Source organism: Apodemus sylvaticus, chromosome 3 (genome assembly GCF_947179515.1).
Source record: "Apodemus sylvaticus chromosome 3, mApoSyl1.1, whole genome shotgun sequence".
NCBI classification, from domain to species: domain Eukaryota; kingdom Metazoa; phylum Chordata; class Mammalia; order Rodentia; family Muridae; genus Apodemus; species Apodemus sylvaticus.
Genome location: NC_067474.1, coordinates 62008834 through 62021719, shown reverse-complemented (window position 1 = coordinate 62021719; position 12886 = coordinate 62008834). Strand labels below are relative to the sequence as shown.

The following is a 12886-nucleotide window of genomic DNA, read 5'->3' as shown; positions in this document are numbered from 1 at the left end:
ATAAATAAGCACACATGGCACACCGAATAGTGAAAACATTATATTATAACATGCTTTTCCAAATCAAATTATTAAAATTAATATTTAACTTTAAACATAGTCTTTAAATTCTACATGCATACTTTTGACTGGCTAAACTACACGTTAAACGCCTCAATACAGCCTACTCATAGTTCAGACTTTGAAACAGCAACAATCTATTAATAGCACTACCACAGGACAGATTTGAATTAGAGGTCTTAGGTAATTTTTAAGCTCACTTTCAGAGCACCAATCATTAACAATGATTTCCGCATTGTATTCACAAACACTGATACAATTTGTACATTTATATTAAAACAAATACAATGTTTAAAAATGAACGTGTATTAAAGTAGTTTAACTGATACTGCAGGTTTTATTCCAATCTGCTCATTAAACACCCTATCTTGACAATATCTAAATCTCTTTTCAGTGATCTGCTCCACCATTAATTCCCAGGTACCTTTTAAAATTATTAGGATTATTTCTTCAAAGAGAGAAATCGTCAATTCCAGCTCGTACAGCTTATAAATATGTTACATCTAACACACACACACAGCTTTGCAGCTCATGCATTAGGGGAAGTGTCTAAAAAAATCAGGTACTAAATCTCAAAAACATTTAAATATCTATTTAAACACAGTGTCCTCTAGATTTTTTTTTGTAAGAAAAGTAATCTGTAAACATCTTTACTTTTAGTTCATGCTTTGTCATTTGCTGTGGTCATTGGGGAAGAAGTATGACTTTATAACCACCGTGAAGTGGGTCCATCCGTCTGCAAAAATATTACATTCCATGGATAAAGAACAAGTCTTAGTATTACCATGTGTTACAAATTCGTGAAGCCAATTTCTGTATTTAAAAACATAAAACAGAGACTACTAAACAGTCAAAAACTGTTGTAGCTAAATATTCTAAATACGAGCCAACAGTACTACACTAAAAATGTCCAAAAATAAGGCCTCTGAAATAAATATTTCCATTCTTTAAAAAAAGACATAATAAATGTACATCACGTGGTCAGTGTGCATATAAAAGTCAGCAGCTCAAACCATTCTGGATGAAGTATCTGAAGGAAAATGACCTAGGTTTTGCTTCTGCCTTCGTCCTCTATTGTTCTTGGGGCATTTTCTGTTGCATGAAAAATACAGAAATTAAAAAACAAAATCATTTAAGGATGTTTAAACTATGTCAAAGAAATACACAGTTCACATTATGCACCCTGTTAGAAAAGGAAGTAAGAGACCGTTAGCTCAAGGCATAATGACCGATTGTTCTTTTTTGCTACATAGCTGGAACAGGGAGGGGTCATGCACTGCTGATACACATTTCTGAAAGGAATGCCTGCCTCTTGGGCCCGGTAACTCCTCAGTTCCCATGAGTGATCACTGTGATGGTAGGAAAGATGCTGATCTGAGAACTTTTCCTGAGCATTATCCCAGCACCAAAATGACAAGAAACGCGTCACTGGCAGAGACCAAGAAGCACTGAACTGATATCCCCGATGTCATGGAAACAAGTCCAAGCAGAACTGGTGTACACCAGCTGCAGCATGCCACAGAACCGCCTGGAGACTGGGACCCTACAGGTGAGGGACTCCTGGTCTCTGCCCTTAGCATTTCAGTAAAGGTGGCCCGAATGTGGAACAAATCTCAGGACAGTGTAACTATCCCTCTCTCTACCCAGCAGACGACATGATCAGCTCTTGCAAGGGAATGTGCAGATGCAGAGATGAATTCTGGTCATTTTGAGTTTGGATCCTACTGTTCGTAATAACCGCCTAGTGTCAGTAGCAGCCATCTGTGCAAATGCTCCTCCATGGAAACAGTGACGATACAAGACAATTTCCACTGTATTTGCTCTTCTTTTTTTCTTTTGGCTTTTCAAGAAAGGGTTTCTCTGTATAGCCCTGGCTGTCCTAGAACTCACTCTGTAGACCACACTAGCCTTGAACCCAGAAATCCGCCTGCCTCTGCCTCTCGAGTACTGAGATTAAAGGTGTGTGCCACCACTGCCCGGCTGTATTTGCTCTAAGATCCCATGTTTTCATTCAATTTTAAAGAGGGCTGCTTGGCTTAACTTAAAAGCCTTAATGACAATGTTTCTGGTGGTTTCAATGGATTTTCTCTCACTAATCCTTATAAATATAGTCTGATGCAGACAGGGCTGGGATCGTATCCATTTCAGAATGAGGGAGCTGGCTGACGGGCCAGGCAACTGGCTTCAACTGCCACTAACCCACCATGACCGGGAGGAATTCCAAGTTCCCGGGACCAGGCCTTTTCTTCTATACAGTAGAGAGTTTGGCTGAGACATGTTCAAAGTCCCTGCCAATCTGCCATTCTAGGAGTCTAAAAAAATAAAAGATCCCAAGCATAAAAGAAGAAAACATGACTCACAGATAAGTGGGGTGGTAGGAACATCCATTTAAAGGAAGATTCCTCACAAGAAACAGTCATCAAGGATGTACAGCTGTTTCCTAATGGACTACACGGGAGAGGCGTGCCTTAAAAATTCAATGGTGTGGTCCAAGAACATAATTGCAAGATTCCACACACGAGACAGCAAGCTATTCAGGGGAAGGGGTGGGGAAAGGCTGTGTTTCTTATATGGCAGTAAATGTGGCCGTGATGAGGCACAGATGTCAGGACAGTATAACTACTCTTTTCCTACCACATGGGGCTTTCCTCTACCAATGCCTTAAATGGTCTCCTCTTACCACACGTCCGCCCCAGTCCAATCAGTTCTGAGCAATAGGGTTCAAACGCACTAAACCTCGACAACATCAAGTTTGGCTCCTGTCCCCATGCAGCAGTCATATCTGGATGACCTAATCTCTAACTCAACATGGCCCTGCCTCTCACTGGTTCAGTAGAAAGAGGAATGACTGGAGGATCAAACAGCACCGAATCCAAACCCAGGCACTCCCATTTGCTAGCTGAACGGCTGCAGGCAAGGTGGTTAACCCCTGAGTGGGTGTGAAACGGCCAAGGCCACGAGGCCGTTAAATGTTTTTTCCATCTTCTTTTCCTGTTGTCATGGCACTATGTCCCAGCTTTGATCTACTGCCCAATCTTACACTCAGTCTTCTTGCCGGAAGGCAGATCATCTGTTCTGTGGAATAAAGCACGCTGACTTCAGTGCCTAATCTTCAGGAAGAAGATCAGCTACCCGGGGAACATTTTCCCATCCTTTCTAGATTTACCATTTTGCCTCTAGGGTGCTGGGACTGCTTGAAGGTCTTTTACCAGGCCTTGGATAGAAGGTCTATAAATCTTATCACCTTGTCAATATCTGCTTGATATGCTATGACTCTCTGCCCCAAGCCCTGCTCCCCAAAAGGCAGGAGAATACAAAGATAACGTTTGTGGAACACGAGAAGCAACCCTTACAGGAGGTAGGAAGAGGTGAAGAAGAAGCAAGGAGAGAAGAAGGAAGGGCAGGACATTCTGCTCTGGCTTTTCCAGTTCAGTCTGACGTGTTTCTACTCCATTTGAAAGATATCCATCTTTCAACTGTGCTGCAAATAAGTCTTTTAACATATGCATGCTTTTTTTAAAAACATTTATTCACTGTGTGTGTGTGTGTGTGTGTGTGTGTGTGTGTGTGTGTGTGTGTGTGTGTGTAGGTCAGAGGACAACTATGGGGGTTGGTTATCTTCTTCCACCATGTGGGTCCTAGGAATGAAACTCAGACCACCAGGCTTGGTGGCAGTAGCCTTTACCCACTAGCCATCTCACTGGGCCCTGTGCTTTTATTTTTAACACAACATGTTAAAGCCTTTGACTTGCCACTATAATCTAGAATAGAGAGCAATGCTAATTCAATGGTGCAGTCAGAAAGGTTACCCTTAAAGTTGGTGGATTCTTCTCTCTCACTTCACTCACTGTAGTAAAGTGCATGCATCCTCAGACCACAAGGCACACCGCGATTCTGCGAGACGTAAAGCGCTGCTGCACTGGTCATGCTCTTCCACGAGCGTACAGAAACTTCCAGACACTCGGCTGCAACCACTCTCCCTGAGCTCAGCCCTCGCAGTGCACAGTTCAAGATCCCTAGCCTCCTCCCTCGATTGCGTAGACTGTTCGCACACCTCCTCTGCTTATAACTGAGATATGTCTCTAAAGCTGGGAATGAGTTCCTACACGTACTCTAAAGAGGCACGACAGGAGAAGTCAGACCCACGTGGAAACTCTGTCTAGGGAACCAGACAGTATAGGCCTATGTCTGATGAACTGGCAGCCACAAGGGCCGTAGCACAGTAAATAAGCTCTAAGGGTTTTCTCTGATTTACTGCTGCCAGTGTCTAGTTAAGAACACACTGGATGGTCATTACCTACCTTGTGATGCACATGACGATTGCGACTATGATGGCGATCTGTACTGCTCCAATAATGGCTGCGATGAGAACGTGGGTGAGCTTCTGCCTACTTGGTACTACATAGAGAATACTAAAGTCCGTCTTCTCACAGTGCTGTCCAGTGTAACCAGATTCGCATCTGCAAGGGGGGAAAAAGCAAGCGCTGTAAGAATGACATTGTTAATATACTATTCTTTGAGACTTTGATACATTCACAGGATGTATTTTGAGCATGCTCACCCTCCCCAATCCTTCCCCCAACCTCTAGATTTAATCCCCCACCCCCTCCCAAACTCATGTCCTTTTTTCTTTTTTATTAATAATCCATTTGGTTTAGTTGGTGCTGCCCATGCATACACAAGTGTGAGACCATCCACTGGAACAGGATCAACTTACTGGGGACCAGTAACCCTGAAGGGAGAGATTCTCCTCTCCTATAGCCATCAATGACAACAGTGCTCAGTTGGGGTTGGGGGCTCGTGAGCCCCTCCCCGCTCTGTGATGAACCACTGACTGGACTGGTCTTGTGCAGGTCTTGTGCAGGGAGCCAAGCTGCTGTGAGTTCACAGTGCAATGGACCTGCTGTGTCCAGAGGGCACTGCTCACTCCCATGTTCAGCAGCCTCTGACTCCCACCATCTTTCCACCCTCTCTCACACAATGCTCCTTGATCCCTGGGGAAGGGGGAGGGATTCAGATGTCTCACTGATGGCTGGACGCACCACAGTCATATGAGTATATGAGTGTTTTGGTTTTTGGTTTTGTTTTGTTTGTTTGTTGAGACAAGGTCTCATTATGTACTTTAAGCTGGCCTAGAACCAGCTCCCAGGAGCTGGGATACTAGTGTGTACTGCGACACCTGGAAGAAATTAATTGTTTTTTATATTGTCAGGTTTGTAAGTTAAAATACAAAAGAGCAACAACACTTAAAGAGGAGTAGGAAAATCTCTTCACCGCCATGGGGGAGATGCGTGTTCTTTCACGTCTGTTCTGAGTGGGGATGGCCTCATCCGTACTCATCAGACCTCTTCTGAAGTTACTACATTATCTTTATGACCATCGTTTAACTAGAATCACAGCCATAACAACTAAGTTATCCATTCTGAGGTGCATCTGTTGTCTCCAGATTTCACACTGAGAAAATGGAAAAAGGAAGAACCCAATGAAAGTGCCCTTCTCCATTTAGACCTATTCTTTAGGGTTGATGCCTGGGAATACGAGTACTGAATAAAAAGGAAGAAACATTTACAATTCTATGGACATAGCATGAAATTATACTCAAGACACTCTCCAGTGTGAACAGCAAAAACACTAATATGCAGGGGAGATTAAAATGTTATTAAACAGAGCAAAGCAGCCAAGTAGATGCTAACCTTACAAACTATCTTAATAAAGGTAAATATAAAGACACTATCATCATCCTTTATTAGATAGGGATGATGATCAGGGAAATACTTAGACTATTTATCAGAAGAAAGACTCCCATTTTAAGCTGACAGGACTGAAAGCATTGACATGTAGGGCACTGTGTATGCTCACTGGACATCCGTGTGTGCTCCCTGGGCATCCGTGTGTGTGCTCCCTGGGCATCCGTGTGTGTGCTCCCTGGACATCCGTGTATGTGCTCCCTGGACATCTGTGTGTGCTCCCTGGACATCCGTGTGTGCTCCCTGGGCATCCGTGTGTGCTCCCTGGGCATCCGTGTGTGCTCCCTGGGCATCCGTGTGTGCTCCCTGGACATCCGTGTGTGCTCATTGGACATCCGTGTGTGCTCATTGGACATCCGTGTGTGTGCTCCCTGGGCATCCGTGTGTGTGCTCCCTGGGCATCCGTGTGTGCTCATTGGACATCTGTGTGTGCTCCCTGGACATCTGTGTGTGCTCCCTGGACATCTGTGTGTGCTCCCTGGGCACTGTATGCATTCACTGGGCATCCATGTGTGCACTCACTGCTCTTCCACACTTGGTTATGAAAGCTTTTAAAGCAGCATTATTGTAAAATGCAATCCTCAGAAAAGAAACCCGGATGAGGGGGTGTCAGGGAAGTCAGTGTGACCTGGTCTTGCACACTCACTCTCTAGGACTGAGGACTCCTGCCAAGAAGATCTGCACTGAGTTCTCAACCTTGGAAGATTCAAAAGAGTGAGGCAATGTGTTGGCCATGGAATCAAACTGAGAGGCCAGAAGTAAAGCATTCACCTATGGCCGGTTAGCCTGTTTGACAGAGGTGTTAGGGTGAGTCAGAGGAGAAGGAACAGTGTCTTCAGACATGATGCTGAGAAACTGGGACACATGCAATGAAGCTGAGCTTCCTCTTGCAACCCCCAAATTAACTAAAAGAGGATGTGCTGGTTAGTTTTTGTCAATATGACAGAACGTAGTCACCCAGGTGGACAGAGCCTCACCTGAGGAAGTACCTCCATCAGACTGGCGTGTAGGCAAGTGGGATGGCTTTTGTTTTTTAATGGTTGATCACTGTGGGAGCCTAGTCCACTGAGCAATGTGCCCCCATGACTTCTGCTTCAGTGCCTGCCTCTGGGCCTCCACCCCCACCCCCGCTGGGTTACCACCTCCCCGCTCCCTCAGAGAAGGATCTGACATTCCTGAGTCTGAGATAAACCCTTTCCTTTCCAAGTTGCTTTTGGTCAGGATGCTTTCATCATAGCAGTGGGAAGCAAGCTGAGTTGACGGGGGCACACATCTGAAAGGAAGGGCTGAAGCCATAAGAAGCTCTCAGAAACAAACTAGCACACGAAATCTCACAACCCCGGAGCGGGCAATAACGTCTTAGACATGAGCCAAAACAAAAGCTTAACTGCAGAAGAAAAAAAATTTAAAAAGATAAAATGGGATAAATCAAAATTGAGATCCTCATGGTTAGAGCATTATCAAAGAGAAAAGGCGGCTTACACAAAGGAAAACGACAACTGCAAATCATGGATTTGACATGAGACTTGTACTCATAACACATAAAACACAAGTAAGCGGCTGAGGAGACGGATCGTAGGCTTTGGCTACATAAACCTGATGATCCAAGTTTGATCCCTGGGGGAAAAGGCAGATGCAATGGTTCACATCTGTAATCTGTCATACAAGGAGATGGGGAAATGTAAAGATGGGTCGGGTGGGGGGTGGAGGCTGAACTGTCCAGAAGCACACGAGCAGAAGAAACAAGAGGTTCCACAGGTTGCCTGCTGATCTCCACAGGTTCTCTCTCTCTCTCTCTCTCTCTCTCACACACACACACACACACACACACACACAATCTTTAAAGTAATTACATAGAAAATAATTTAAAACATGCATCCTAAAAAAAAAGCACCCACTAATTAAGAAATGGGTAGAAGATCTGAACTTCATTTTCCAGAGACGATACACAACTGGACAAAAAGAGTCAAATATGGTGGCACATACCTAAAATCCCAGCACTCAGGAGGCTGAGATGGGGATTTCAAGTTTGAAGACTACCTGTGAAACACAAGAACCTGCCCCCAAACCAGACATACAAACAAAACCAAGCACACACAGTGGGCTGGCACCACACACCCACAGACCTGCCTAGATCAGGAAGTAAGGTGACTACAAATGCTAGTGAAGACCTTGCGGAAGATGAGAAATGGGAAGGATGCTTTGAAAGCAGACTGGCAGTCCTTGAAAAGTTAAACAGTTAAAACATCGAACCCAGTAATTATACTCCTAAGCATTTACCCAAGTAAATCAAAGCATTTGTCCACACATAAACACAAGTGCTCAGGGAAGCTGCACTCAAAACAGTCAAAATGGGTATAACAAATGTGTTCATCAGCTGACAACTGGAGGTAAACATGGGATCCAATCCCCAGGGCAGAGCGTTCCTCAGCTCTGAGAAGAAACCAAGTGCAGACAGACAGCTAAATACTGACGATACTAACAGCTTCCCAGGTGAAAGAAGTCAGGCGCAGAAGGCCACTCTAAACCATTCCATTTACGTGCAATGTGCAGAATCGGCCTGAAAATGAGGCTAGGCTCACAGAGCACTTGGCTAGCATCCATGAGGCTCTGGGTTTGATTCTCAGCATCATCTGTACTAGGCACTGTAGAACATACCTGTCTTTCCAACACTCAGAGGGTGGAGGCAGGAAGACCAGGAGTTCAAAGCAATCCTCTACTATATAGTGACTGTAAGACCAGCCTGGGCTACATAAAACCTTGTCTCAAGACAGAATGAGAAATATCTAGAACAGGTGAATTGGAAAGACAGAAAATATATGGCCTGGGTCTCAAGCCAATAGGAAGATTTGGCAACGATGAGAAAAGGACACAAGATTTCAAAAATGTGCTAAAATTGATTGTGGTGGTACTATATTAACATTGGATTGGGAAGGAAGGAAAGAGAGGAAGAGGAAGAGGTAGCAGAGGAGGGGAGAGAAAGGAGAGGAGGGGAGGGAGAGGGAGACTAAGGGAGGGACACGGGAGAGGGGAAAGAGAACTGACAGAAAAAAGCAATCTCCATAAAATAAAATCAAACAAGTCGTTTCAAAGGAGCAGCTACTTCTATTATTAAACTCTGGGGAACTTCCCTTCTCCGGTCCTCATTTAAAGAGGGGCACCTTCTAATACAGAGAATAACGTTCTCAACAACGCAGCAGCAGTAAATCCAATACTATAATGAAGACCCGTGGGACTTTTAAAATAATGTCCTTCATGGTAGGCTAATGGCTCAAAGTCACAGCTCAGTAAAATCAAAACAGCTCCACAGAGAGCTATAACAATACACGAGATGTGTAGCTCCCAGACAGATCGGCTTAATTCAAAGATTAAAATCAGAATATCAAAAAGGACCTTTAGACCACATATCATTCAAGCCATCCCCCTGGATATTACTTTCCACAACTGACTTTAATAGTCTCCCAAACATCTAGAGTATGAAGTTCTAAGTTGCCGTTGTTTCTCGTTTTACTGAAGACAGATCCAGGGGTTCAGCCCACTGGGAATCTCAGTCATGGGGGGGCTTCACGCACAGGTTCACTCACTCGTCCACTTAGTACACTTACGGAGAGCCTGCTGGGTTTCGGGGCAAATGCAGGAAGCATTCAGAGAAACAAGGCCACCAAGGGGTGGAATCCCAGGCTACGGAGCTGGGTGAAGGGGCAAAGCATGAGGACCTGAGGTCAGATCCCCAGGATGCATGTAACGCCAGAAGCAGTGGCCTGTGTCTCTCAGAGAGCCTATGGAGACACACAGAGACAGGAAAATCCCCAGAAGCTACAGGCCAGCTAGCTTCGCCTACACTGTAGTGACCAATAAAAGACCTTGAAGCCTCAAAGGAAATAAAATGGTAAAGATGAAGGAGACCTGAGACTGTCCTCAGACTTCCGCATGTGGGCCAAAGCCAGCAGTGCCACATACATACACACACACACACACACACACACACACACACTTTAAAATTTTTATTTTTGAAAAGAGCTTATCCTCTAGTGGATCCCCAAAGACATAAGTATAAGCAAACTAAATGGTTATGGTTAAAAGGTGTGTGTGTGTGTGTGTGTGTGTGTGTGTGTGTGTGTATGTGTGTGTGTGTGTGCATGCACATGCATGTATATGCATGCATATAAGAGTGTGCTGCCTAAATTGAGAATGGTTGTGAATAAAATTTTGGTTAAGATATATTCTGAAATAGAATAACTAAGAGGACTTCCCAATTAATTAGGATATGAGGAACATGAGAAAGAGAGAGGTCAAAGGCGTAAGGTATTCTGTCTGAACAAGTGAAGAGTCAGAGTTTCATCCACTTTCACTAAGATGGAAAAAGGTGCAGGTGGACCTAGGCCTGTGGGAGCCAGGGGAGCAGGTCCGGCTTAGTCCAGGTGAGACTGAAACAGACATCACTGGAAATGTAACAGAATCGCAGACTAGAGAACCTCACATTCAAGAGAAAGGACTGGGATTTATGTGATTAGGAGCCCTCTACAAAAGACCCAGAGACTGGGTCTTCATGGGAAGAGCACAAGATGGAATCATGGTGTTCTATAACATGGTGAAGTCGGGGAGCAAAGAGGAAACCAGGCAGGAGTGGAATGTGCAGTGAGACCAGAGAAAGGGAAGAGTTTATCTCAGAAGCCAAGAGAACACACACCACTGGAAATGGCGCTAACCACTTGGATGTGAATTTGACAGTAAGTCACATGACCAGTGACTTGAGCCCCAAGGAACATGCTCTCTAGGGCGCTGGAGACAAAAAGCCGTAGTGGGGTGGGCTCAAGAGAGACCAGAACTGACAACTGGAGCCAGACCAGACAAAACAAGTTCTTCCGCAAAATAAGTGTGATGGGCTCCTCCCTGGAAGAAATAAAGTACTCATAAACACGTAAAATACAGTTATATCAAGCTATGTGATATGGAGGAAGGAAGGCTGCTTGGGTGTCAGTGACCGCCTCTGGAAGACCTCGTCATACTGCTCTGGTTGCTGTTCGCCTGGAGACAAGTTCATCAACTACCAGTGAGGAAGACAGGAAGCGCTGATGGTATTGAGAAGAGGGCTGACTGCAGCCATGCTTAGCTAGGCAATCCAGTGGAGGCTGGAACAAACTAGACTGCAGTTGTGTCAATAGGAAGAAGAGAGGAAGCAAGGCGACAGAGGAGATCAATACAGAAAATGATGGATACGGGGAGGCCTAGACAGACTCCTACAGATGTTGGAGGGATCCGCTAGAGATGGCATTATTCTCAAGAATACTCTCCAGCTTGTATCTCCTGTGAGTTTTCAAATCGACTGTCCTGAGCAGCTTCGGAAACATCCATAAACGGATAGCCCAAGGGCACAGTCCACCAACACATGAAGTTGAATACGTCATTTCCCCAAAACCTCTGAGTTCTCCTATTCAGTTTTACCATAGCCGGATGCCTAGGACACTGTACGCTTCCTCCCTCTTCCCTCTGCCTCCTCTGTGTTTGAAGTCTCAAATCGCCTCATGCACTAGTGCAGATGACAGCATTGTTCATATTGTATTTTGGTTACTAAATATTTTCTGAAGACAAGGTCCCTAGATCCCTGATATGTGTAAGTTTAACAACCCATTACCATGGAATTTGGTAGGAAGAATAAACTAATCTATCAATAGCGGGATAACACTAGATTTTAGTCTAACAAAAGAATTGTGGCTGATGGTTTGTTATTCATCCCTGGCTAATACTACAGGCACGTGACGTTTTAGCCTGATCCTTACAACTACTGTAAATACACAATAGAAAATTACAAGCTGCTATTATTCTAGGAATAATAAATACATAGGAAAGAAATTCTTTACCATTTCCAAAATTCCAACTTTTGGGAGAAGATGGGAGAGCTGATAATCACTGCATTATTAGAAATTTGTTTACTATAGACCTACTGGGTTAGGTACTAGAAAAAAAGTAATTTGCAAAATGGAGTCCTTGATATAACAGGCTTATGGTGTAGTATCAGTTGCTGTTTATCATAACACTACAAAGCAAACACAGTGAGCTATGCATGCCACACACAGATCACTATTGCACCCATTCTGGTTCCTGGCTGCAGGTTTTGAGACAGCAACTCACTAGATAGGCTTGTCTCATCACGAGCCTGCTATGTAGCTCTGGTTGGTGTAGAACTCATGATCTTCCTGCCTCATCTTTCCCAGAGTGGAATTACAGACAGTGGCACCACCCCTTGATGTAGGATGCCCCATCTCAAGCCGTCAGGACCTGAACTTCTAGGAAGATTTCAATACCAATGTGTGACAAATGTGAAGAATCCATTGTGTGCTTTGCATTATGCAATCTATTCTCTTTTAAGTAGTTGTTGTTTTCAAACATTTGGGGAGGGAGGAGGAAACAGAGAAGTTAGCTCCTTCAAAGACAAAGAGAACTGTCGACGGGAGAAAAGCCAATGGCTTTTACAAAGAGCTTTTCAACCATTAACAGTGAAAGCATTTGCTCTGCTATTCATCTTTATGCAGGAGGAAAGGGAAGGGAGCTAAAGAAGAGAGACCCAGGAGGCCCAGGGGCCAAAGCAGAGTCCCCACCCAGTGGGTAGATAAAAAGAAAAATGCAACAACTCATGTTTTGATGTTTTGCATAAGAACGGGAAGCAGGCTCCCGCCCAACTCCCAGAAGCAGAAGCAGGAGAGAAAGGAAGAAGAGCAAAGGCCCATCCCATTGTCTGCAGAAACTGGGCGGCTAACAGTATTGCAATTCCTGACACAAACAGCAACACACACACACACCAGCAAAATGCACTGAGATCCTCAGGTTGTGTGTCAGGGAATCTGAGGTCTAGTTTCTTCTCAGCTCTATTTTCAACTTCCTGTTGACCTTGAACAAGTTATGCAACGTCTCTGGGTACAGGAGCTGAAGACTGACACTTCCCTCTCACAATTCACACCTGGCTCCTCATCCCTGCTCCTTTATTTTTAGAAGACTATTTTAGTGTATGTTTTATTTGAGTTATTCTTTCTCTATTCGTAATATATTCTTCAGTAATTCAACCACCTTGTGACAGATTG

At 44.3% G+C, this 12886-nt stretch overlaps 1 protein-coding gene across 2 annotated transcripts in view; it reads right to left on the bottom strand.

The window, feature by feature from the left end:
• Positions 1 to 999: 999 nt before the first annotated feature.
• LOC127680792 (tomoregulin-1) overlaps positions 1000 to 12886 on the bottom strand; it is a 127524-nt gene continuing 115637 nt past the window's right edge. The window contains exons 9-10 of one of the 2 annotated variants that reach the window (XM_052176484.1): positions 4362 to 4520; positions 1000 to 1152 (exon numbers count right to left, since the gene is read on the bottom strand). In XM_052176484.1, coding sequence (XP_052032444.1) covers positions 1068 to 1152; positions 4362 to 4520 — 244 coding nt within the window. In that variant the 3' untranslated portion in view covers positions 1000 to 1067. The remainder of the gene's footprint in view (positions 1153 to 4361; positions 4521 to 12886) is intronic. The other variant, XM_052176483.1, reaches the window with a different exon arrangement.